General features: G+C 40.1%; 1 protein-coding gene across 1 annotated transcript in view; it reads right to left on the bottom strand.

Annotated features, from left to right (window-relative positions):
• Nucleotides 1-24704, bottom strand: part of palm3 (paralemmin 3) — a 40603-nt gene that overhangs the window by 8453 nt on the left and 7446 nt on the right. Inside the window, exons 2-3 of the mRNA XM_034082612.2 lie at nucleotides 11076-11128; nucleotides 8267-8347 (exon numbers count right to left, since the gene is read on the bottom strand). Coding sequence (XP_033938503.1) covers nucleotides 8267-8347; nucleotides 11076-11120 — 126 coding nt within the window. The 5' untranslated portion in view covers nucleotides 11121-11128. The remainder of the gene's footprint in view (nucleotides 1-8266; nucleotides 8348-11075; nucleotides 11129-24704) is intronic.

The following is a 24704-nucleotide window of genomic DNA, read 5'->3' as shown; positions in this document are numbered from 1 at the left end:
TGCTTTTATTTTAAATCGTATAATTTCGGACTTTTGTTGCCGTCTGTGAGGAAAATAAATGGGGCTCAGAGCCTCAGGATACTGAAATCTGTATTTTTTAAATCTTTTTTTGCTTCTAATTTGTTATTCTTTTCAAAATAACACACTGTTATTTACTAACCAATAACACTCAATTATCCTTGTTTTTATTTATTGGTTTAATTCCATAATCTCGGGCTTTTTTGGCGTCCGTCAGGAACTGAATTTCAAAATAAAAATAACCGGAAACAGACGTAGGCATCTCGAGCGATTACCCAAGATCCTCAGCTATGGTTTTAAGCTCGCTTATTGGATGTTTTAGCCGCAATGCATGCTGGGATTTGGTGTTTATATGATATGAAATCCGGAAAACATTTTAAAAGAATAAAATAATACTTAATTCCGAGTGTTCTTGCTTTTCTCTTTGAAAGTCATCACATAACGGCATTGTAATACACGGTTCGGCTGCATTGTATATTACAGATCTGCCGTAGTTCTTTATTTATAGCGCCCTGATGAGAAGACCTTTGGAAAAACTGAGAAAATGCCGCCGAAACTGAATACTTGACGTGGATCATAAATATATTCAACAATTAAACAACATCTTCAATTTCTCTTCACACAGTACGTCTCCTTGCAGTATCAACACTAATTCGGCTGACTTTTACATTTGATCTAATTCACAGATAGGTTATATTTACACCATAACGGTGCACAGCTGATATAAAAGGACTGTAGTTTTTAAAGATATTACTGATTTTCTTTGAATGTAAGAATGTAAATACTGAGTCTGAAACAGTATAGCAATATGCTGTAAAATTATGTGAAAGCATGAATAAAACATGTCCTACACTAATAATACAAAGTTATTATGGCTGTGTGTACCTTGTGTGCACCGTCTAGTGGTTAAAGCACGTTATTGAATTATTGTTTTTATGTGTTATAATTAGGGCTGTCAGTCGATTAAAATATTTAATCGCGATTAATCGCATGATTGTCCATAGTTAATCGCGATTAATCGCAAATTAATCGCACATTTTTGATCTGTTCTAAATGTACCTTAGAGGAATATCTTTCAAGTTTTTAATACTCTTATCAACATATGAGTGGACAAATATGCTTTATGGTAATGTTTATTATCATTTGAACAATGACAAATATTCTCATGAATATTAAACACAACAACCTCTGAACATTACAAATATTCGCCTCAATTCAACCTGGAACCTCTCATACAATACAAATGGTGTGTGTGTGTGTGTGTGTGTGTGTGTGTGTGTGTGTGTGTGTGTGTGTGTGTGTGTGCGTGTGTGTGTGTGTTGGATCGTTGGAGCTATGTGCAACTCAAGGCATATGCTCGAACGGGAGCTGCCTGGACGCTGCAATCATGTTGCGCACTATCCGTGCTGAGTTTAAACAGCTCCTTATATCCGTTAGCGCAGCTAGCTAGCACCAGATGCTAACAACAACAATGCACGTAAGGTCTCTCTCTCGCTCGCTCGGACCACACATACACACACCCTCCCGGCCCTCCCGGTGGCCAGTCGGTGAGCGTGGAAGTGTGGTCTGCCACAAGTGGACGGCAGGAGCGGGGCTGTCAGCATCAGCTTGTAGATGGTATTTTAAACTCGATGCGCTCTGAAACTACGGGGCGGCCGAGGAAAAAAAATACACATGCGTTAATCGCGTTAAAATAATTAGTGGCGTTAATTTTTTTTTGCGTTAACGCGTTAACTTGACAGCCCTAGTTATAATATAAACACATAAAAACAATAATGTACTCTCAATATTTTTTTCATCAAATATTATTGAATAAAAATATGAACAGTACATACTTTCATAGGGGGAAAGTAGAAGGTCTGTGATAGAAATAAAGAATATAAAAAATCAAGAAGATACTATAAGTGATCTCTACAATAAAACAGTTTAGTGCAGGATGTACAAAGATATTAATAGGAGGAGGTGCAAAACAGAAAAACGAATTAACCTTTATTTAAACATGAAATAACAGATTAAGGTCTTCTTTTAAATAATAAAAAAACTTTGGGGGTATCTATCTACAGATAAATATTAAGCCTGACAAAGTACTTAACGTCTAATATATTGCTTTCCTGCTATGTTAACTATGTTGAAGCACTTATTTTAACTGATATTATACATATGAATTATACTCTTATGTATGTAGATAGAATAAGAAATGTGCAGAATATGAATATGTTTAATGGTGGAGGTACACACATATTGATAGATGTCTTGTAATACACTGTTGAGGAACCTGTGACCCAAGTGTTTCATTCATTGCATAACTACACCGTAGTTGTGTATATGATATGTCAATAAACCTTTGAAAATCTTGAAAGGGATGTGCAAAATAGCCATAATATACAGTCTTTAATTAACTATTAGTAGAGAATAACGAGTAATGAATATACTTTATTACTCGTTTTCATTCATGTCAATTGCAGATACATGTTTAGTCTTCTCAAGCACCAACTATCAAATATCTCTCCTGATTGTTGGCACTTGACAATCACCTTACCTGAATTTTACTCAGGTCACGTGTAACTAAAGTATGATTTAAGGGTTGTTTATATTTCACATAATTAATCAGAATCTGCAAAGTAACTCAAATAAATGCAGTGGAGTAAAAATACCAGTTTAACCTCTGAATTGTCGTGGAGTAGAATTACAAAGTAACAATGAGCTGTCATGTGGGTATATATTAATGCTGCGCATTATGGACACAAGCGATTTTCACCCATTTATTAATTATATGTTTTACATTTGATAACACCAATGTGTTTAATACTGGCAACTTCTAATTGTGGGAAAAACGAAAACGTTCAGTCGAGACGTCCCATAGAACATTTTGCGAAACACAATAGCCAGCATGTGTAGTTCTGGGGGGCGTTCGATTCCAGTTTTGGATGGTCTGGCCTGGTTTCGTTCCATTTCACACAGCTGTTTGACGCTCTGCGTAACCTTACGGGGACTGTAGTCCTAAACGATAGCTGGGGATTATGGGTAGTGTAGTGTCTTCGGCCATCCTAAACTCAGAAATGTTGACAATCGCAATGATGCTCGAAATGACCCTTATAGGCCTACGTCTGTTTCCGGTTATTTTTATTTTGAAATTCAGTTCCTGACGGACGCCAAAAAAGCCCGAGATTATGGAATTAAACCAATAAATAAAAGCAAGGATAATTGTGTGTTATTGGTGAGTAAATAACAGTGTGTTATTTTTGAAAAGAATAACGAATTAGAAGGAAAAAAATATTTAAAAATACAGATTTCCGTATTCTGAAGCTCTGAGCCTCATTTATTGTCTGAGCCCCATTTATTTTCCTCACAGACGGCAACAAAAGTCCGAAATTATACGATTTAAAATAAAAGCAATACTTGTGGCTTGATATTGAGTAAGAACATGTTTTTATGAACCACACAGCTTCCGGTCTCCCACGACCCGACCGGAGAAAAAGACGTGATGCAGGCAGTAGAAATACATTGCTTTTAAAATCGTGCTGTGCAACACGAAAAAAAGGGGCAAATCATGTTGGTGAACACGAATCAATAGATTAAAAATCGTGTTGGTGAACACGAAATGCCGTGAGACTGGGTTGGGTATGCTAATAGTAACACCAGGGTAACACACGTCAAACATGCAAAATCATATCAGAAGGCATCAGCCAGATTTGCCATTCACCGGAGCCCGGCAAAAGACAACAGCAGTTCAACAGCTGATCCCCGCTGTTTTTAAGAAGCCAATAGACATGAGAGCCGAGAGACCAAAAGAAATAACGGAAGCTATTCTTTCACACACACATACGGGTATTGGGCCGAGTGCGACACCGTACTTCCGGTATCCGCCATTTCACGCGAGGTGCAAGCAGAATATCATAGTCTATTGCCTTAATCAATATCTAGTCAACTCTAAAATACCACATATATGCAATGGCATGATAATATTATTGTGACAAGTGGGGTATTCACCTGGTGTTTCCAGAAATTAGACGTAGATGCAGCCAAAATCGACGAAGGCCACTTTCAAGGTTCGTTTTTCCATACATCTGCAGGCAGTCTTGTAAGGGCAATCCGACAACCCACACAGCTCTAGTTTACGCTGGTAACGACCTAGAGCACACCCCTCAAGTCCAGAGATGTAATCTGAAGACATGCAGCAATTTCTTCGGTCGTTAATTCAGAAAAAAAACCTAGTGCGCTAGTTTTCTTGTTGTACCGAACCCGTACCGAACCGTGACCCCCAAACCGAGGTACGTACCGAACCCTGAATTCTGTGAACCGTTACACCCCTAGTGTGTTTGAATATGTGACAATGAGTACATTGGTGGTTGTCACAAATGGCATACTTTGCAAAGGTTTCTAGTGCAAACCACCTAAACTACAAAAGCTATAAGCCGTTTCATTTTTATAATATAATACCTTTTGTATTATCTGAAGCAATTAGTGATGGCAGTGTAGATGTGACTTTTTAATTGACAAAAGGTGAAAAAATAACCTTTTAAAGATTGTTAGGTATGCTTTACTACCTTTAATTGGTGAAGTTTTGAGACACACAAAACAAGTATAGCGTGAACAATATAATGTTATTAACCTTTCTTGTTTTCATGAGCTGGATTAAAGCAAGTAAATCATGTACTGTGCTAACAAGGAACAAGTTGCATTAATGTTGCATCCAGAAATCCAAACAAACATTGCGATATCTTTCTGCACTGTCAGAAAGAAAACCCTGCTGATAAAGGTAAACGGAAAATGATTTAATGATGACAGTGTTTCAAACCAAGCATACCATTTTTCACTCAAAAACTTCCACGTTAAAGAAATGATCTAAATGAATGGAAACTTTTCAAATGGTTGTACACTTAATCGTGATAGTTGTAAGCATGCGAGTGAGAGAGGAGACATTTCCCTCACCATTTTAAACAATTTTGTTTCCCTGTACGTCAGGAATAATAACAGGCACTGCAGGCTGCCTTAGTAAGTATGACAGCCGTGTTGCAACCAGTTGACCTTGGTTCAAAGGCTTGTTTCAGCAAGCATCTGTGGCGCTAAAGTGCCCTTGAGCTAGACAGAGAACTCTTGCCAGCTCGACGAACGCTGGTCTGATTCTGACCCTGACAAGCAAAAACACAGTCTGTCTGCATGGACATTTTAATGCAGGGCTCAATGCTAACTTTTAAAAGTGGTTGCCAGGCTGGCAACCAGGCATCAGCTTTTGGTTGCCAAAACTGAAAATATGGTTGCCATTTTTAGTCACCTTATATTTTAAATAATTAAGATACTATACAGTTATACATCAACTTAATAATGAAAATGTGTCACAAAAGAATGTTCAAATGCTTTACAATAAGTAATTAACACAATTATTTGAAACTTAAGTGGTAGGAAACTTGTCCACCCTCAATTGCTGGGATACAAAACACCAGTAGTGCAGCTGTTGTTCTTCACAGATCACTAGTTTCTTGGTCATCCGTTGTCTCCCTTTCAAATGTGGGTTTTCTTGACCTTTGTGCTGACCCCCACCACAGATCCACTGGCCCTTCAGCATTGAAGTCTTGGATTGTGGTTCTGTCATTATCTAATACATTTCTAATGTTAAATAAATGAAAACCATTCACAGTTAAGAATTAGATATTAATTATTAATTCTGTAAATTACCTTTAATATGTCTAACTATATTTAAAATGTGTTACCTTTTTATAGAAGTGATTATATTTGTATGCCAATATTTTCCTATGGTAAAGTTTCATTTTGCACTTTTATTTTGGTAGTAATAAGATCGGGACTTTTATTTTGAAGGAACTTTTACTGGAAGTTTTTTTTTTTTTTTTTAACCTATAGTTTTATTACATTCTTCATAAAACACACCGCTCCAGCATGGACTGGTTACAAAAAGGTACTTTAAAGTTAAATAAAAAAAAACTTTAAACAAAACTAAAAACAACAGGCTTCAAAACAAATAAACACCATCAAAGCTGAATACAGAATCTGAGCACGCCGATTGGAAAATGTGTAATGTGTTTCTAAAAGGGAATGACATCTACTGCAGTCACGTCCGTCGCCAAGTCCTCTGATTAGTGCTTCATCTCGTAAATCGTCTTCCGTCTAAACCCAGAGAAGGAAATCCCTGACCTCCTCTCTTCATGCGGCCCCCACGGTGCTCGGGGCAGCGCTGCAGCTGTCTGCTGGATCCAGGTCTGGAGGGTCGAGGTGGAGCACTGCTTGTATCTGCGGAGCTGGAGGGGGGCTCCTGACTGGTGGAGGGGAGGCTGGCCTTGTCAGACTGCTGACCTGACTCCTCCACATCCCCCTGAGAGACCCCTGAATCTCCTGACATATCTCCACTGGGCCGATCAGAGTCTGGCTCCAGGAGGGCGTCGTCCCTGTCCTCCACTGAGCCGGCGCCTCCTGGCGTGGACATGCTCACTATGGGAACCGACTGAGAGGCGTGCTCTGTGGAGTCGGACTGAGCCTCTGAGAAGATATTTACTGGTGCTGTAACTTGTAATGGTGTGGTGGGAACGCTGCGTCCTCTTCATGAGGTGCTAGGAACAAGGGACTTTCAAACATCCCAAGACCTCCTTGTGATGCGAGATGTCCCAGGTCAGAGTGTGAGGACGAGCTGGTCTGAGGGCTGTCGTCACAACGAAGCAGAATGTACATATATATTTCGCATCCCAAGACTTTACACATTTCCTCTTTGCTTTTCCGAACGAAAAGCAAAGAGGAAATGTGTAAAGTCTTGGGATGTGAAATCCCCGAACGGTTCACCTTGCGCTTTATCAGTTGAATCACTTTGAACATTCATTTGAGATGTTGACGGGTTGGCAGAACTTTTTACACCACAGTCAAACAACTTAATTTGCTTCGCCATTTTTTTGTAAAACAAACACACAACGCACGCGAGTAAACGTGCATCGCTTTCTGGCTCCGTAATCACACTAATGCACGTGCAACTTAAGTATCAGGTTCCGACTGGTCACAACAATAATTAAATATCACTCTTAATACAACAAATAATTAACATTTATCTATTTTGGGGTGCACATTTAGCTGTTTGCTCTTCTTATTTCTTTATGTTAAAAACTGGTTGCCACTAATGGCAACCAAAGGCCAAGAAGTGGTTGACATTTTTTCTGAATGGTTGCCAATGGCAACCTGGCAACCGTTACTGTCTAGCCCTGTAATGTAGTAAATCTTATCTATAAAAACAGCCAGGATTACAGTTTTTATCACAATGTGGCTATCGATATGCAATACATTCCAGTAAAAAAAATACCCAGCAGCTACTCCAGGTGTTGATTCTGACTACTAAAGCAAATGAAAACTCAAACTCCCCTCCAGATGTTGGCCCCCATGTTCCCAAAATCTGGCAACCGTTAGCCGGTAGCTACCTGCCTAACTATAAGCATCACAAAACCATCTCTGTATTTTCTCCTGCACAGCAGAACAAGTCTCGCTCTGTTCCCCCCCCCCCCCCCTGTGCTTTTGGCTGACTGGACGCAGCCCCTCTGTAAACTTTCCTGCTGGCCAGGAGCTTTACTGTATACTGTACGCTGCTGCTTCATATCACATCTTTACATCTACTCTGGGGTGAAAGTCAATGTCAAAGCTAATGAATGTACTAAAAGCAATTATGATATCACCTCCTGTGAGAGAGCAACATAATTATTTTAAAATTAATCTCTGAAGCCTCCTGCAGATGATGGTATACTGTAAATACAGTTTGTGTTTGGTGCAAAAACATAAATGCACACACAAATATGATGAGCATATGCAAAATGTTCTTTTGCATGACCACACCGTCACACACATTAATAGCCGCTTGCACACAAACACATGCTGTGCAAATTTCACACAATTTGAGGAATGTGCCCCAGGCGTAGCACAGTGGAGTAGGAAGTGGGAACGCCAGTCTGGAAATGATGCGAAAACAATAGAGCAGGTCTGCGACTTGCAGTGTGTAAACATACACTCACATAAAAAAAAAAAAAGATATCAGCAAAGGAAGGCTTGACTCTAACCTTGTGAGAAACTGGAAGAACCAGGAAGTGTGTGAGGTTATACAGTTCATCTATGTGTGAGAAAGTGTGTGTGTGTGAAAACAAAATTCATTTGGAGCTTGCTTACAAGTTGGAATGGGTCTGCGGGGGTTTCAGGTGAGTGAAATTAAGGCTGCGTGTGTGTGAACCAATGAGGCGGGGTATCATCGTGTATATGTGTGTCAGACCTTGAGCTGCTGTAGTCTGAGCTTCTCGTCCTCCATCTCTCTCCTCTCTCGGTCCTGCTCCTCCTGCAGCCGCCGCTTCTCCTGATGGAGGAAGAGAGGGAGGTTAAGGGGGACATTGCAAAGAAAGAGAGTGGATGTTGTGTCCCTGGTCAAGACACTTCACCCCAAATTGCTCCTGTGGGGATTGCCCACAGTATCGAGTATGTAAGTCGCTTTGGATAAAAGCGTCTAATAAGTAACATCTAATGTAATGTAAATGTAGACATATAAATGGTCCGGCAGTGGCTCAGTCAGCAGGGGCTTGGACTGTGAGCCGTAGGGTCGCCTGTTCAAGTCCCCGACCAGACCTAAATATGGAGTGTGGACTGCTACTTGGTCGCCCTGCTGTGGTGCAGGGAACCGGACATATATATATATTGTATATAACTGTTTTTATATATATATATATTAAACAGTTTTTCATCAATATATTATAGGTCTCAGATATATACAAAACATGTTTCTGATGTGTTTGGCTCGAAATAACCCCTCTGTTTCAAAATCTCTGTTTCAAAAGTGCTGATTCTCTGGCCGTTTATATACATACTGTATATGCTGGGCATTTAAACAGTGATTCGGCGCCACTCGATGACGTAGTATGCTTGAAATAGTGGCTCTGGAGCAGCTTTACTCGACATTGAGAAACGGCCTCTGTCTGTTACTTTATATGAAAATAAGGAGCCACTCCCCACGCCCCTCTGAGAGATATTTGGTTAAAAATAACACAATGGTGCTCTAGGAGGAGATTCAGGTGATAAGGTGGGGGTGTGGGGGGGGTACCTTGGTTGGTTATTGGCTAATGGTTACACAAGCCAAAAAATCGTTATGACATCATAAAGTGGCCAAAATCTAATCAGCTCATTTTCAAACAGGTTTTTTATATAAATGGATCAGGACAAAATGTGAGCAAATGTTTTTTCCTGAAACTTGCAGAATCTCTTTACACAGAGGGGACACATGGTTATGTATAAAAGACATGAAAAAGTGGATTTTGCATTTTTCCTTTAATAGTTGCCAGAGAGAGCGAGAGAGCGAGAGAGGCACAAAGCCACAACTTTATTCAAATAAGGAAAAATGTGGAACAATTGAGTTCAACAGTCAAATCTATAAACAAGCCGATGTAAATTAATGAGAATGAAACAAAGATGGAGTAGAGGTGGCAGTGAATAAAACATCACTGGGAAAAGGTAGAACAGGGACACCTTGTCAACCATCTGTCACCAGGACACTGCCACCATAGACATCAGGTGCACGTTATATATCCCATAATTCTCAGAGCAGCTGTCCCCATAGCAACCTGGTGTTGTTTTCGTGGGACTAGGGACACCCCGGCTTACCACATTGCACACTCAATAAATTATTTAGGAGTTAGGGACAGCTCAGAGAGCTTAGTCACTCTATCCTCTCTTTCTCTATGTCACACATATCAAACTCAAGGCCCGCGGGCCAAATCCGGCCCGTGGTGATTTAATTTCGGCCCGCAGGATAATTTCTAACTACTATTAGATCTGGCCCGCCGGTATATTGCACGCACACCGTCACTCAATCCTGAGGATTTCCTCTGCTCAGAGCCTGACCCCAAACATTGATGAACTTGCACCCGAGACGAAATGCCAAGAATCTGGCTTAAACTAGCATCACAGCAGCAAACTGAGTTTGAATGGATGTTTCCTTTTGCACTTTTCTTCTTGCGACAACAGGGCATGTTAGGTTTTTTTCTTTGAGGGAAAACATTTTTTGATGCTGTTGTTGGCCTGTGGAAAAATGTAATCATAAGAAATGACATAAGAAAGGTGCAGATAGAGCCATAAGAAATTAATGCAACTGATTTTTCATTTATTTAATGTTTAATGTTGTTTTTATAGGCAATAATTTAGGCTTTGTTAGTTCCAGGTTTAATATGTGCAATAAGTTAATTTCAATACATTTTGCAATAAACATTGAACGAGTCCGGCCCTCGACTAGTACCGATTTTTTAATTTTTGCCCACTGTGTATTTGAGTTTGACACCCCTGCTCCATGTAGACACATCTGAAGCAGACAAGAAGAAGAGAGCTTTATATAAACCGGTCTTGCAACTGTATGAAATGTGATTTCACTTTTTGAGCGATGTTGCCAAGAGACTGTCAAGGAGAGCCTGTAGAAATCATTATATGTGGAAAATGTCGCTTTGAAAGTCTATTAACATAAAAACCACAACACTTTTCAAATAAAGTTGGTCAAGTTTTAATGGACTAGATGTTTCTGTTCTGTATTGCCATCGGCTCCAATAGGCAAACAACTAAACTTCAAGCCTCTACTCTGTGAGATACATTTTACTTTCACAAATTCTCCATTTAATTTTGGTTTCTTTACAGTCCGAGCAGCTGGCTTAGCTCTTTAAAAAACACATTTACTGCTTACAGGGTTTATGGTAAATCACCTCCCACTAGGTTGGTACAATGTTTCCTGCTGAAATATGACAGCATCTAATGTGTCTGGTTTTTAAATAAATGATCAATTTCTTCAGATTTCAATGAAAGAAATCATGGAATTTGATGATTATAATCAAGCATTTCACATTCAGATTCATGTTGTTTTCCCCAAAGCCTGCGCCATAATAACAACTTCAATCTAGTTCTTTGAGACTCCACTTCCATCTGCCAGCTGTGATTAACCTAAACATGTCTATTCATGATGCCGGCTGCGCATTAGAGCACTGCATATACATCAGTCGCTGGATTTGTTCAAACAGAGAAAGCTGCATGTGTGTGTGTACGTGTCGACTCACAGCAATGGCCTCCAGTCGCTGTTTGTACTTCTCCGTCTCATCCATCCTGGCACCTGCAACACAACAAGACAGGGGTGAAGGTTAGAGAGCAGAGGTTAAACAAATGTGTGTCAACTGAATCCAGTTATTCCCATGAATGACTGTGTTTACAACCAAGGGAATGAACCCAGGCCATTTCTTCAAAGTATCCCTTGCAATGATCCTAAACCCCTATTCAGCATTTACTTCTGTTGAGATATCCATCTGAAAAAGGGATTAAAATACAGAATTCCCACCAGTGCTACATCAGAGGAAGGGGAGCAGCAATACAACAACAGAGACAGGACTTTGCTATTCGTGAAGCATGTTATTAGTCAAGTATCATAGTAGTATGTGCCTTTGTGAATAATGACCCACAATCTTCCCACTCTTCCGAAAACATCTCCCCCTACCCTTATTAAACCTTATGTTACTGTCATGACACAGCCTCCGGCATCCGGAAGAAAATGAGCATAAGCAATATTTGTTTTCTCCTGCAGCTGACACTAAATAGGAAAATATTTGAGCTTCTTTAAACTCAGAGGCACATGAGAGAGAATAGACTGAAGTCATACATATCAACCAGCTCTCAGCAACTCAGTCGTTAGTGAATCCTGCAGTCACACGCCACAACTCTGCTTTTAGTCAACCCCTCGGGAGAGCAACACTTATTTTTGGCCCACATGAAATTCTGCACTAGGTGGGTTTCAGACAAAATGATGAGAATAATTTAAGGGGAAACACAAGTACTTGGCACTGTATACTCAATGGCAGCAACAACCTTCCAGTCACTGGCAATCCTGTGTGTTGAAAGAAATCTGTCCTACACAAAAAACACATTCAGCCATCACAGCAACTGAGATCTCATATTGGGGGAGATCTGAGCAATACAGCGACCCATTTCTGTAGCAAATAACACACTGTCACAGCCGTTGTCACTAATCACCATAACAGAGCTTGAAAGCGTAAAATGCATTTTTTGCAATACACAAACAACACATTTTCCAGATGCATAACATGCAAACCCTCAGACAAGCTACTGTCTATGGACACTAATAGGAATATACAACTTCAATGGTGACCTTACCTTACCTACAAATTCACATCGACACTTCCAGTTCTTGGAAAAAGAGCACATTCAAACTGCCAAAATAAGCTGATATGTCACATAACTTATTTCTCCCAGAAGGCAACTCAGTAGAGCTGATGCTATTGTTGCTCTTCCAATACGGTAGATCTTCCAGGCCCTAAAGGGGTGTAGTTAACATACTGAGAAACTTTTCCTAACAAACACCAAAAAGTTCCTGCAGCGTCCTCAAGGTGTGGGATGGGTGGCGGGGTCAAAGGAGAAAAAGGGCCCACATAAAACAATATAAGAATGTAGGTGCACTGTGTACGGAGGGGGAAACCAGAAGGATGAAAGAAGAAAAGGGATGGGGATTCTTTTTGATGGTAAAACAACCTCTAGCATACTTTTAAATACACTGGAGTTCTCTCAAAATCAAAGTGGTGAGAGAGAGAGGAAGAATCAGCAGAGAGACAAACGAGAGTATTCATATGTAATACATTTAGAAAGATTGAGGGACACGAGATACCCTTCAAGGACATCAGAGGTAAAAAGAGACCAAAAAAAGTCTAATTTTGGCAGTGTTTTGAATGACTGGAGGTACAGTGACAGCTTAGAGTATAAGCCTCCGCAGAGAGGAGTCTCATCAGGGCTCCAGGAGAGCGCCTAGAATAGCAGCCAGAGATAAACAAGCAGACACAAACAGAGGCTTTGATGAGGAGGTATTGAGGAGCTCCCCGTAGACACACACTGACTCCGATAATTAGACATGATAGAGGAGGGTAGAGAAGGGAAGGCTGACAAAGTCAAAGAGTTAAGAAGCAAAGAAAGTCAAGAGGGTTGGAAGAAAAGTGGGAGACAAAGTGAAGACACAGGGGGAAATGAGGTGACGGGAAATGTGGTTTGGAGTTCAGATCCCCTAATGTCCACGACATGGGACGACCTGTGACCCAAACCTGAGAACAAAACTTGTTTGGGACAGACAGAAACAAGACATTGTTCAAAAATGTGTTATATTTTGTGATGAATTCTTATGTTTTCCACAGTAAACTAATTATTGTCAAGTAAACTCAGGTCAATCTGTCTCTGCTTAAACCAAATGTTCAACATTTTGATCGTTTTTATTGAAAGGGAATCTCAGCTTTGTGAGATACTGGACAAGATGAAGAGATTAAGAGAAAAACAAAGCAAGAGCGAAGGTAATGGATATGAGAGGCCAGGGCCCCAGGATAGGAGTAGCATTATGTCCTTGTGCTGTTTATCACAAATACAGACTGACCTTATCCGTTTCATACGATGTCATTACTTCAGAGACTTATCCTGCATTGTTTATGGTAATTACAGTGGAACCTAAGCTCAATTCAGCAATGTCACAAAAACACCTAGCATAATTATAGCGTAATAATGTAGTATTATTATAATATATATTCTCATATAACACACATTTTGCTTTGTTTATTTACTGTTTAAGACATATTTCTATAATTAAAATGCAAGGAGATTGATATCATATAATAAAATAATTGTAATACTCTTTTGCAGGAGATAAAAAGAGAAGTCGGAGAGAAAAGGCAGCGAATGTGGAGGGTGAGGAGTAGAGGAATAAGAGTGATCAGGCAAACCAAAAAGGGAACAAACATCCAAGCTCAGTTTTGTACCTCAGTATTTTATTTTCCAAACAGGTGAAAGTATTCAGCATTTCAAAAGAAAGCCAGAATCAGAAAAGAAAGTAAAATGATCCTGTGATCCCCTCAGACTTATCTTGGAAAGAACAGGGAAAACAAAAGAGAGGGGGTCCATTTCCAGGACGAAATAAATGTAATGTACATTAAAAACAATTGTAAAATAACAATATGGAGAGATAATACTGTCAGAGATATTTACGACCATTCAGGATTAGATATCAATCCTGCCTCTTCTTGATTGTGTCTACACTATAAAACCAATCAGAAGTGTTATTAATGTGAAATCTTTACTTTGACCATGAATCTTTGCACCTTAACTGTGAATTTTCACACAACTCCCACAACCCTCTTGTGGTATTCAGAAAGCACAGCAACCCAGAAATGTGTGGGACTTGTTCCCTACACCCTCGTCTCTGCTTGTGTATATTATATCTAATACGTCTCAGAACCAAACAGCAGCAGTAATACTATTATGGCACATGGCCATGAACACAGCTCGGCTGTTCAATTATTGACACCTGTAACACCTTTTACAGGCCAAACCTGATGAATAAATGAGCCTCAGTTTGATTAAAACTGACATGTTTTTTGGTTTTGAAGGAAATTATTTGTTTCCTACACAGGCACTTGCCATTTGAGCAAGTTGTAGGCTGTTTGACCACCATGGTATGACCTCCCACACTTTAAGGGTCTCTCCAAGTCTCTGATGCTCCCTCCCCTTATCCCACTCACACTGAGTCACACAATGGATTGAAGGTGTTTTGGCCAAAGACAAAAAACTGAGAACAGGCACAAGGAATGGTAGTCTATTGGAAACAGATAAGTACATTGTGTACAGTGCTGCAAAGATAAGATAATCTGTTTCACTGTTGACATTTTCTATCAATCAATCAATCAATGTTTATTTATATAGCCCAATATCACAAATGTTACATTTGTCTCAGTGGTCTTCACAGTGTGTACAGAATATCAGTATGATAATACGACACCCTCTGTCCTTGGACCCTCACATCGTACAAGGAAAAACTTCCAGAGAAAACCCACAGTTTAAAGGGAAAAATGGGAGAAACCTCAGGGAGAGCAACAGAGGAGGGATCCCTCTCCCAGGACGGACAGACGTGCAATAGATGACGTGTGTAAATTGAAAAGATAATACATTTGCAACATAGGTAGTCCAAATGTTTGGAAATGTTTTGGAAATGTTTCTACTCGCCATACTGTAGTAGAAATAGCGTGTTACTAATGACATTAACGAGGTCTCTGTTTTATCCAGAGTCCCAGTAATCATTACAACCAACCCATGAGTATCGTGTGTTTCAATTCAATCCAATCTTCTTGCATGTCAAAAATAAGCCACCTACATTATCCACAATGCAAAACTGTCGATAGTGTGCTCAATGATTCGGTTATGTTAGTAGCTAATACTGGCTAATGTAGCATCAATGCTCTATTCTCAACTAGAGAAGTGGACCGGGTTACAGTCTGCTAAATGTCTGGTATGCTCATTTTATAACTCCACACCCCAAGAATTCTCTTCATTTCCGTCCTTTGGGTTTCAACTCTCTCTAGGTCGTCCTCAGACGAGCCCTCCATCGTCGCTTCCAGTCATCCCGGTTCTCCATACATCTGGCCAGTTCATTGGGACTTTGTGCTCCTGCGTCGTTCTTGAGTACGTCCACGTATGTTTGTGCGGGACGTCCTCGTGACCGATGCCCGTGTGTTGGTTCCCACAGCACCAATTTGCCGGCTGGCAGCTCTTGATGCCTTTGGCAATGTCCTGCTAGTCTCATTCTCCTGGCTACAATTTTCTCGCTCACCCTTGGTATTCCCTCGTACAGGATGTTGTTGGTTAAATGTACACTCTTGCTGATGTTAAATACTGCTCGCAACATTCTGGTGTAGCATCCGTCTAGAGACTTTTGCAGGGTTGGCTTCAGGGTCCAGCATTCACTGCCATAGAGGAGAGCAGACTCTACCGTTGCATAGAAGAAGCTGAGTTTGATTTGACGGGGGAGGTTGGAGTTCCATACACTGTTCATGCCGTTCAGGGCTCTCCATGCAAGTGCCTTCCTTACCTTAAGATCTTGCTCGGTTGAGTTGACCCATGAGCCCAGGTACTTGAAGTCCTTGACTTCTTTAAGCACAGTGCCTTCTGTTGTTGTCAGAGGTGGATGTTCCGGTAAGATGTTATAGGTAATAACCTCAGTTTTCTTGGCGTTTAGCCTCAGGCCAACCTTGGCACACTCTGACTCCACTCTGTTCAGGAGTTCCTGTGCTTGCTCCACGCTGTCGGAGAGCACCAAAGGACAATGACCCACTTGAGGAAATGTATCAGATTTTTTGTAAACTTTGATGGATATTATTGGTGGAGTTTCCCTTTAAGAAGGAAATATTTGACATTTTTGCATTAAAATATGAATATCAATATAAAAAAGTTGACACTCCACTTTGGTTATCAACCGATAACTGTTAAAGCTCCATTGATTAATAAAGAATGAATGAACTGTAAACAATCAGAGCTGTATCGCAGCCCTATTCTGAATAACGAGAGCTAAGAGTGGAAGGTCTAGCTGTATCTCAGTCATAAAGTCTTCCTGCAAAATATCAGCATGAAACATTCCTCCTGCCCTACTGCAGAAGAATGTATATTTGCCTTCAGCATATGTGTGCATGTTTATATAACAATGTATATTTGCCTAGTGAGGTGCCATGAAGTCTATATGCTGAGAGCCAGTGTGGTGACATTAGCTATGTGGGAACAGATGGAATAGCAGTGGGGTGTCTGGTATGAAAAACTATTATAATCATTTAGTACCACAGCTCACTGCCCTTGTATTATTCTCATAGGCAGTGGACTAATGGTGCATTTCCACTACAGAGCAGAGCGCGGTTTAAGCGTGCCGTGCCCGTATTTTGGTTGCGTTACTACTAGGCGTAGTTCCGGCTAGCGGGTACCTTTTCACAGTTTTTCTGTCCTTCCAAAATCGAGGTTCGTTCCGGGCCAACAACCGGGCTGAGTATGCTAAACTAGTGAGAGAATAAATCAATCAATCAATCAATCAATCAATCAATCAATCAATCTTTATTTATATAGCCCAATATCACAAATGTTACATTTGTCTCAGTGGACTTCACAGTTTGTACAGACAAAAATAAACCAGCGACTGCATTCGCCATGACACAGACAGTCTGTGGTTTGTACTTGTTTAACTTGTGTCTACTTTCTGAACAGATATGAAGAGCTGTGAACTCTGAGGGCTAACAGCTAACGGCTGATGTTGGTTTTGTGTTTCGCATTGAAGATAACGTCACGGCTCCGCCTACACTGCGTTACTTTAGTTACTACCCCAGTTCCTAAACTGTAATGGAAACGCAGCATAAAGTGAGCCTGGCCGTAGGCCAAGGCCTAACTAGATCGTACTAAGCCGTGCGAGGCCCTGCAGTGGAAATGCGCCATTAGTGTGTATAAGAATGACATCTTAAACAATACTACTCCTACAAGGGAAGAGGCTGCTGAGTTGTTATTATTTTCTCAATCAACAAATTAGGAGATATTTTTCTAACTTTCTTTGGTGTTGAAATAAACTCAAATAGTGTGTGTCAAGAAAACTCGTCATCATTTTAGTAACATAACACTAAGACTGTAAGAGAGGCATCATCAGTGGTGGCATACAGGAGCCAAACCAGATGAAATGTAGATATGTTATCTTAGAAACGCATACGTTTCAGGAATTTAAATCCCATTTCACAATATGTGACACAAACACCCCACTCAAACATGAGCATAGATGCATATGATATAAGAAAGGTTAGAGTACAGGGTGAAAGCTGTGAACAGTCGAACAAGAGACTCAAATAAGTATTTTTTGTCAATAAAATGTCAGAAAATTGTGAAATGTTATATATTTCTTAGCCAAAGAAGGTGTATGCAAGTTGAGCGTTTGTTATAGTCCTGGATATTTAGTTTACTATCATTCCTGATACAGGTAATCTCAGGAAGGTATGTAGAAAGCAACAGTCTTCTGAATTGGCTGATTTTGTAAATACTGATGATTACTGAACAGCATACACCAAGTTGCTTAAATAGCTTCAGGTCTATAGGGGGCAGGGTGTGGGAGAGTCATTAAAAGGCCACCTAGTGACATTTTGTTTTTGTGTGGTGATGCAATTACGCTACTGTTAGACCGCTGGCCACCCTGCTTCTCTGCACTTTGAAGTTTCTGCTCCATTTCTTGGAGAGATGATGGGATGGAGGTGGGGGATGATTATAGTGAAGACAGAGAGAGAAAGAGTGGGAGGCAGAAAGACGTAGGGTTGGAGTATTTAGTCTGTATGCTCTCAATCACATACAGTGCTGTAAAGCGCATTTGAGAATGAACATTAATAGTTTTATTAATTTCTAATACCAGTATTAGTGATGCCACGCTGGATTTGCTTTGCAGTGAAGTTCATCTGCTCGAAGCTCAATTAGAGTGCTGCTTCTACATGTCATATTATCACGCTGCTTTTCAACATTACCGTCTTTTCAAATATTTTTACTCTCTGGGATTACAAGAGTATAAGATGTAAACTACAGGAATGGAAAGAGCAGAAGTGGACACGATAGTAGCAGAGAAAGTGGCTAAAGGACAGTTTCAGGCCTGTGAGACAGAGACAGACAGAGAGTACAACAGGAAGAGCACAAACATCGCTGTCCTCCAGACGATTAGAGAGCGAACATGCAATCGCAACGACCCTGATCTCTGAACCAGGACATCCTCTCCTGTCGTCACCGGCTATTGCTCAGGAAGAGCCGGCCTTAAACAGACAGCCAACTAACTGTAAAATAAATACCTAGATATATCTCCAATCAGAGACGGAGAATTCCAAGAGGCAATAGCTCTCTAGCTTGCTTTTTCATCAGCTATTGATTTTCAGTTGCTTTACAGACTGCAGCAGAAATTGCATTATTGGAGATGGATTTTTTGCTTATCTAGATAGAAATAAATTTGACAGAGTGGGAAGGTGTGTGTTTGTGTGTGGAGGGAGAATTTGTGCAGCTTGGATGGTGCTGCTGCAACAGCACACAGCCAAGTTTCTGATTGACAGTCCGGGTCGAGGGAATGAAAACACTGCATTCCAGTGTGTGTGTGTGTGTGTGTGTGTGCGTGCGCATGTGATGGAAGGTTAATGTGTGATATGTGTGTCATCACATCACATAGCTAACTATGTAGTCGACTGTGAAGCGTGTTGTGGATTATCAAAGTACACAACAACATACATCACAGATTTACTCCAAGTAATTGATCACAGGCATGACACTTGAACTTCAGTACAGCCTCTGAATTTACACAGAGGTTCAAGTAATGTAAAGTAACAATACAATACACATCATTAACCGAAAATCCCATATTTTTCTGGTTGGTAACTGTGCAGTTTTGTACAATAACGTGGCACAAATTATCACAACGGGACACATGCACCTCAAAGGCGTTGCTGCGATGGGAATAGCAAAGGAAATGTTCCAACAGGTCGCAGTTTTCAGCGTTTAGACTGAAGCTAGTTTAGTGCGATGACAAACTGATTAAATCGTGTTGAGAAGAGTGATGAAACAATAGCATCTCAAAAGAACAAATTCCTTTGCTCTCTACAGCCATATAAAGGAATCAAGGGGGATAAGTGGTTTTTACACACACACACCCCCACATGTCTTGGGTTGCTTTCAAACTTGCACATTAGTATTCTTTTTTCCTTATAGTTTTGGTCAATCTTGTGCTTATATTGATAATGCAAACCAGGAGGTGTACATTTTAAGGATTCAGAAATGTAATTGCAGTGATTGACAGTTTTCAGGTTATACTTTAGAAGGTGTGATTGGGTGAAACAGCTCTGCATGAAAAATGATTGTCGCTGCAGGTACCAGTGAGACATGAATTATGGAACATAAAGCCCAGTTTTGGTTAGAGGTTATAACATTTAAAAGCACTGCCCATTAATTGATTGTTAGCTTGCTGAAAAGACAAAAGACCCAACCTAAAACTGGAAAATGCACCAGAGCTTGTTTGAACTGAATTAAACAGGTTAGGTTTGAAAAGACAAAGACTATCATTAGCCACTAGGTGTTCTTAGTGTTTGCCACTGACATCTTCTACTGTATGCTGTCAGCCATTTTCCCATAAGCCAAAACATGCAGATGGTTGACATTAGTAGGGCTGTCCCGAATACCATTTTTCGGGCTCCGGATATTCGGTAGTAATCAGCAGCGAATATTCGGTGCGGAGAGATTTGTATTTATTTTTTAGTAAAAAAAAATGTCACATTTTTTTTTTTTTCACATTTTTTTTTCTTTTCCCAAAAGGTTTCATAACACGCTCCGAATCCGAGACACCTGACAACACGCTGTTAAGCAGAAGCGCAGAAAGAGCATACTATTACGATTTATATGTATTTATTGTCTCAGTACTCGCAAACATTAAAACTAAATGTGTCCTCTGCATTTAACCCAGCGCAGCACCCGGGGACCAAATCTGGTTCCACATTCCGTCTATAACATTTTACAACCTGAACAGTCAAACAAAGATACAAAACACATATTTCAGCTGCCAGCTTCATGTTGCTGGCATTGTCGTGGACAACGGCTACTCGCTTATAATTCGGAATGGCAAAGGCATCCGCCACTTCTCCAAGCTGTTCTGCAATATTTACTCTCGTATGGTTTACTTCCATTACTTTGGTTTCCAAAACAAAGTTACAGAGTTTCCACTCCCGAGTTATGAAATGACAGGTGACAGCCATATACGCCTCCATACGCACCGAGGTGGTCCAAATGTCCGTTGTAAAACTTACGGCAGTTGAGTTTTCAATCTGAGTTACAATTTGGTGTCGGTGATCGCTGTACTTCAGAGACATGGCATCTAAAATACTGGAGCGTTTGGGGACAGTGTAGCCGGGCTCCATCTTCTTCATTAATTTTCTGAAGCCTTCGCCTTCGACTATGTAAACGGGTCTCATATCCATAGCGATGAAATCTACTATGGCATCTGTTATCTCTATCTTTCTTTTCTCCGTTATCGTTTTTTGGAACTGTAGGGTCTGCTGTATTGTTGAGGATGTTGATGGCTGGGATGCGTGGGGATGCACCTATGGACACAATGTATTATTAGGCTGAGCTACTCAACTTTATGCCAATAATTGCCTTAGCCCCAGATGTTCCCACATTACTCCTATTATTTTCACTATTCTGATAAAATTAAAAAACTAATATAAAAAAACAATTCGGTTGCTTGCTTGCAACTATTTTCCAAGCAAAGTAAGTGCACGTTTTTATCATGTTTAACGTTACTGTTTAAACGGCGGATAAAGCAGCTTCATCATGGCAACTTCACAACAGCTAAGCTAAGCTAGGCTACTACTTACAGCATCCAGGTGACTTTTCAGAGTTGTTGTGCCACCGTGGTAGGCCAGTTTCTTATCACATATTTGGCACACTGCCTTCTTTTTACCATTGTCCAATTTAAAATGGTCCCACACAGCTGAAGTCTTCGGCATTTTATGGGTGAAACGAGGTGAAGCGTGCCGTTTGCGATCGTGACTGTGAACAGTGAACGCAATGTCAGGAGCACAGGCTGAGATTGTATATATTTCCGCATTTTAACAGTGCAATTCAAACGTATAAATATAGTATAAGAATATGGCAATTCGCCTTTATTAATAGCATACATTTAGAAAAATATATTAATTCTTTTGAAAAAATATTTTATTTTTTAAAAAAATATCCGAATAATGAAATTGAAACCCGAATAGTTGGCCAACGAACGAATATTCGAATAGTCGAATATTCGGGTACAGTCCTAGACATTAGCTCAATATTGTTTATGGATGCATACTGCTTGATATTGCCCTCTGTGTGGTTCACAATATGGGAACACTTCTGATCACTAGCCATGTTAAAATCACCATCTGCAGCACACATTTAAAATATTAAGTGTGGAAGGATTTTGGTGAGAAAATCAGTTCCGCTGCCATTAAGCAGATCAAAAGTGACAGCATGGCAAACCATTTGTAGAAAACCTTGTCATCAACACATCGAATCAGCAGAGGGGATACAGAGATTAACATGGTCATCCGGAACATACATTGGATGGTGAAGCAGAAGCATAAATGAGCCATTTTAGCTCACTGAGTATTATTAACATGCAGGATTAGCTTTTTAATTCAACTGTGAAGAAGCCACATTGTGCATTGGCCGAAGTGTAACCAATGCATTTCCCAGAAGGGCTCTGTTTCAAAAAATGACTATAATTTAAATTACAACATATTCCTGAACTTGCTCAACTTATGTATGGACGCTCGTATGTACTCATATTTTAAAAGTAAAGCTGAAAAGTGATTATAAGACTGAAATTGCATAGCTAGGATTGTGCATGATTTGTTTAAACAACAAAACAGTAAATCTATATAAAGTTGATTTCCTCAGAATATCAAGCATTAGGACTTCCTTGTGCATATAAAAGAGAATTCAAAACAATATTCAAATGTTCTAATAATTCAGGCTGCAGGATCACACATAAAAGTATCTCTGCACGTCCCATATTGAAAGGGTAATTGTATCAACTATTTGGTTTTCACAAAGAACGTGTTTAGTTGGGAGAAAAAAATTGCATTAACAACATATGCCAAATAAAATCCATGTGATTATGTGTTCAGATCAAAAACATAAAATATAATGTGGAGTTATGCTTTGTTGCATTTGGGTTTGACTTTGTCTTATGCTTATGAGCAAGTGTGTTGTTTACATATCCAAATTAAGAGCCTAATGAGAGGGTAATATATATGTTGTACAGATTTTAAAGACATATATTAGAAAAGATTACAGTCTAGCTCAGGCTTCACGGGAAACATAGACAGAGTGGCTGAGGGCAAAGTTCGGAGCCGCTCAGGGCTAACTGAAGTCATAATAGCCTTTTAACCATATATTTGAGTTTGGTAAACAGTGCCATGGTCATGAATCACTGCTGTATATATAATGTTTCAAGTAGCTTACATGTACCTGTAATTTAAGGGAAACACAGACAGTTTAAGATAAGTTAAGTCTTGGCGTGAAGGTGTCAAATGTCATGAAATAGGAGGGAGAGAGAAAAAGATGAATAGAAAAGGAAGTAAAAGATCAACACTGCATATTTCATAAACTCTCAGTTCAAACAAAACTAAGAGCAAGATCCTGGACTGACACAAGATGAGTCCCCATGACCTGCTTCACATGTATCTCAGCTGACAAGCCATGAAGAGCAGCGAGAAAATGTAAGAGAATGAAAGTGAAGGATAAGAAACAGAGACATTACATGACATCATACAAATGGAAAATCCAAAAGAGAACCGAATGAGAGCATAAACAAGAGAAGGCAGTGTGAGAGGGTGATCAGAGATTTGTCACACCTGCTCTGACAAGCCCTGACAAGACACTCGAGGCTGTGACACAACATGAGCATTCATCCAGCAGCACCCACCGAAACCCAGCTCCAAGAAACACATCAAGACGCTGCTTTCAATATATGCCTGTTTGCATTTTGACAGTTTCTCACATGCAGACACTTGCACAGAGGTTTCACAAGACTTGTGGTTTGACAGTAACCTTGTCAGTGGTGCCATTACTCCAAAAATAACTGGATGTCTTTAAGATTTGGACCGTTGTCTTCAAACAACATAAAGATGTCACCATGGGTACTGAGAACATTGGAGTTTTCACTTTTGTCTTGCATTTTATTACTTCATTAATGTATTTATTTGCCTTAAAAATAATCCACAAATGAAAAGAAAGTGAAAGTAACTGCTGTCACTGAATGTATTTCACAACATTTGACAGAGATGAAAACAAAAATGTAATTGAAAGTTCAAATGTGCTTCAAATGTCACAAATAAAAAGGCAAAGCAACTTTTTAAACCCAAACGTGCTCTGCCTCCTCTGCTCAGTGAAGCACTGTCAGTGCGAGTCTTCATTGAAATTGCTGGCTGCAGGTTATTCATTCGTGGTGCTCTGAGATTTAATCACTCACCACGCTGTTAGGTTCATCTACTAATGGGAAGCAGGTTTAAATGGGTGGTGTTCCCACAGTGCCATGGAATACAATAAACCAAAGGGCGTGAATTGGATCCGACTTGAAGTCCAGCCAATAAAAAAATTAATTGTTGGACGAACAATGCACATTGGCTCAGGAGGTTTGTTAGTTAGCACACAACAGAGCTGTAGCAGCACATAAACCAAAGGGTAACTCCCCATTGTGGCCGTTTTTGATTGAATTACTTTAGGTTTTTGTAGTGATACATTTTCCGTTTTCCTATGATCACACATTAGGTAATATTTTTCTTTGCACTTTTAGAGTGTGTGTGTAAAACATGTATTGGCTTGCTTCAGGGATTTGCCTGTGTGTGCAGGATTAGTGTAGGTGTGTGTGTGTGTGTGTGTGTGTGTGTGTGTGTGTGTGTGTGTGTGTGTGTGTGTGTCCATGCATGTGTGTGTGTGTCCATGCGTGTGTGTGTGTGTGTGTGTGTGTGTGTGTGTGTGTGTGTGTGTGTGTGTGTGTGTGCACGTGCTTTTGTGTGTGTGTGTGAAACAGGTTTGGAGAGGAATGCAGGACCGGTGTAATCCAGTCTCGGTTCATTTTGGCTTTTGTCATCGAGTCAAAAGCCTGAAGGCCTGTGTGCCTCGGGGGCCTCGTAGCTCTGTCACAATTACACACATATTATCTCTCGAATAAAGTGCAGACACAATCAGAATGAAACCACATCAGAGCAACACAGTACAACATTACAAATAAATCAGTAGGCCACTCACTACCAGCTGATAACACTTGCTATCTCTAAACATACAGTTTGTGTCAATCT

Source organism: Pseudochaenichthys georgianus, chromosome 1 (assembly GCF_902827115.2).
Source record: "Pseudochaenichthys georgianus chromosome 1, fPseGeo1.2, whole genome shotgun sequence".
Classification (NCBI taxonomy): Eukaryota; Metazoa; Chordata; class Actinopteri; order Perciformes; family Channichthyidae; genus Pseudochaenichthys; species Pseudochaenichthys georgianus.
Note: the sequence above shows the minus strand (reverse complement) of the source record. Positions and strands in the feature narration are given on the sequence as shown.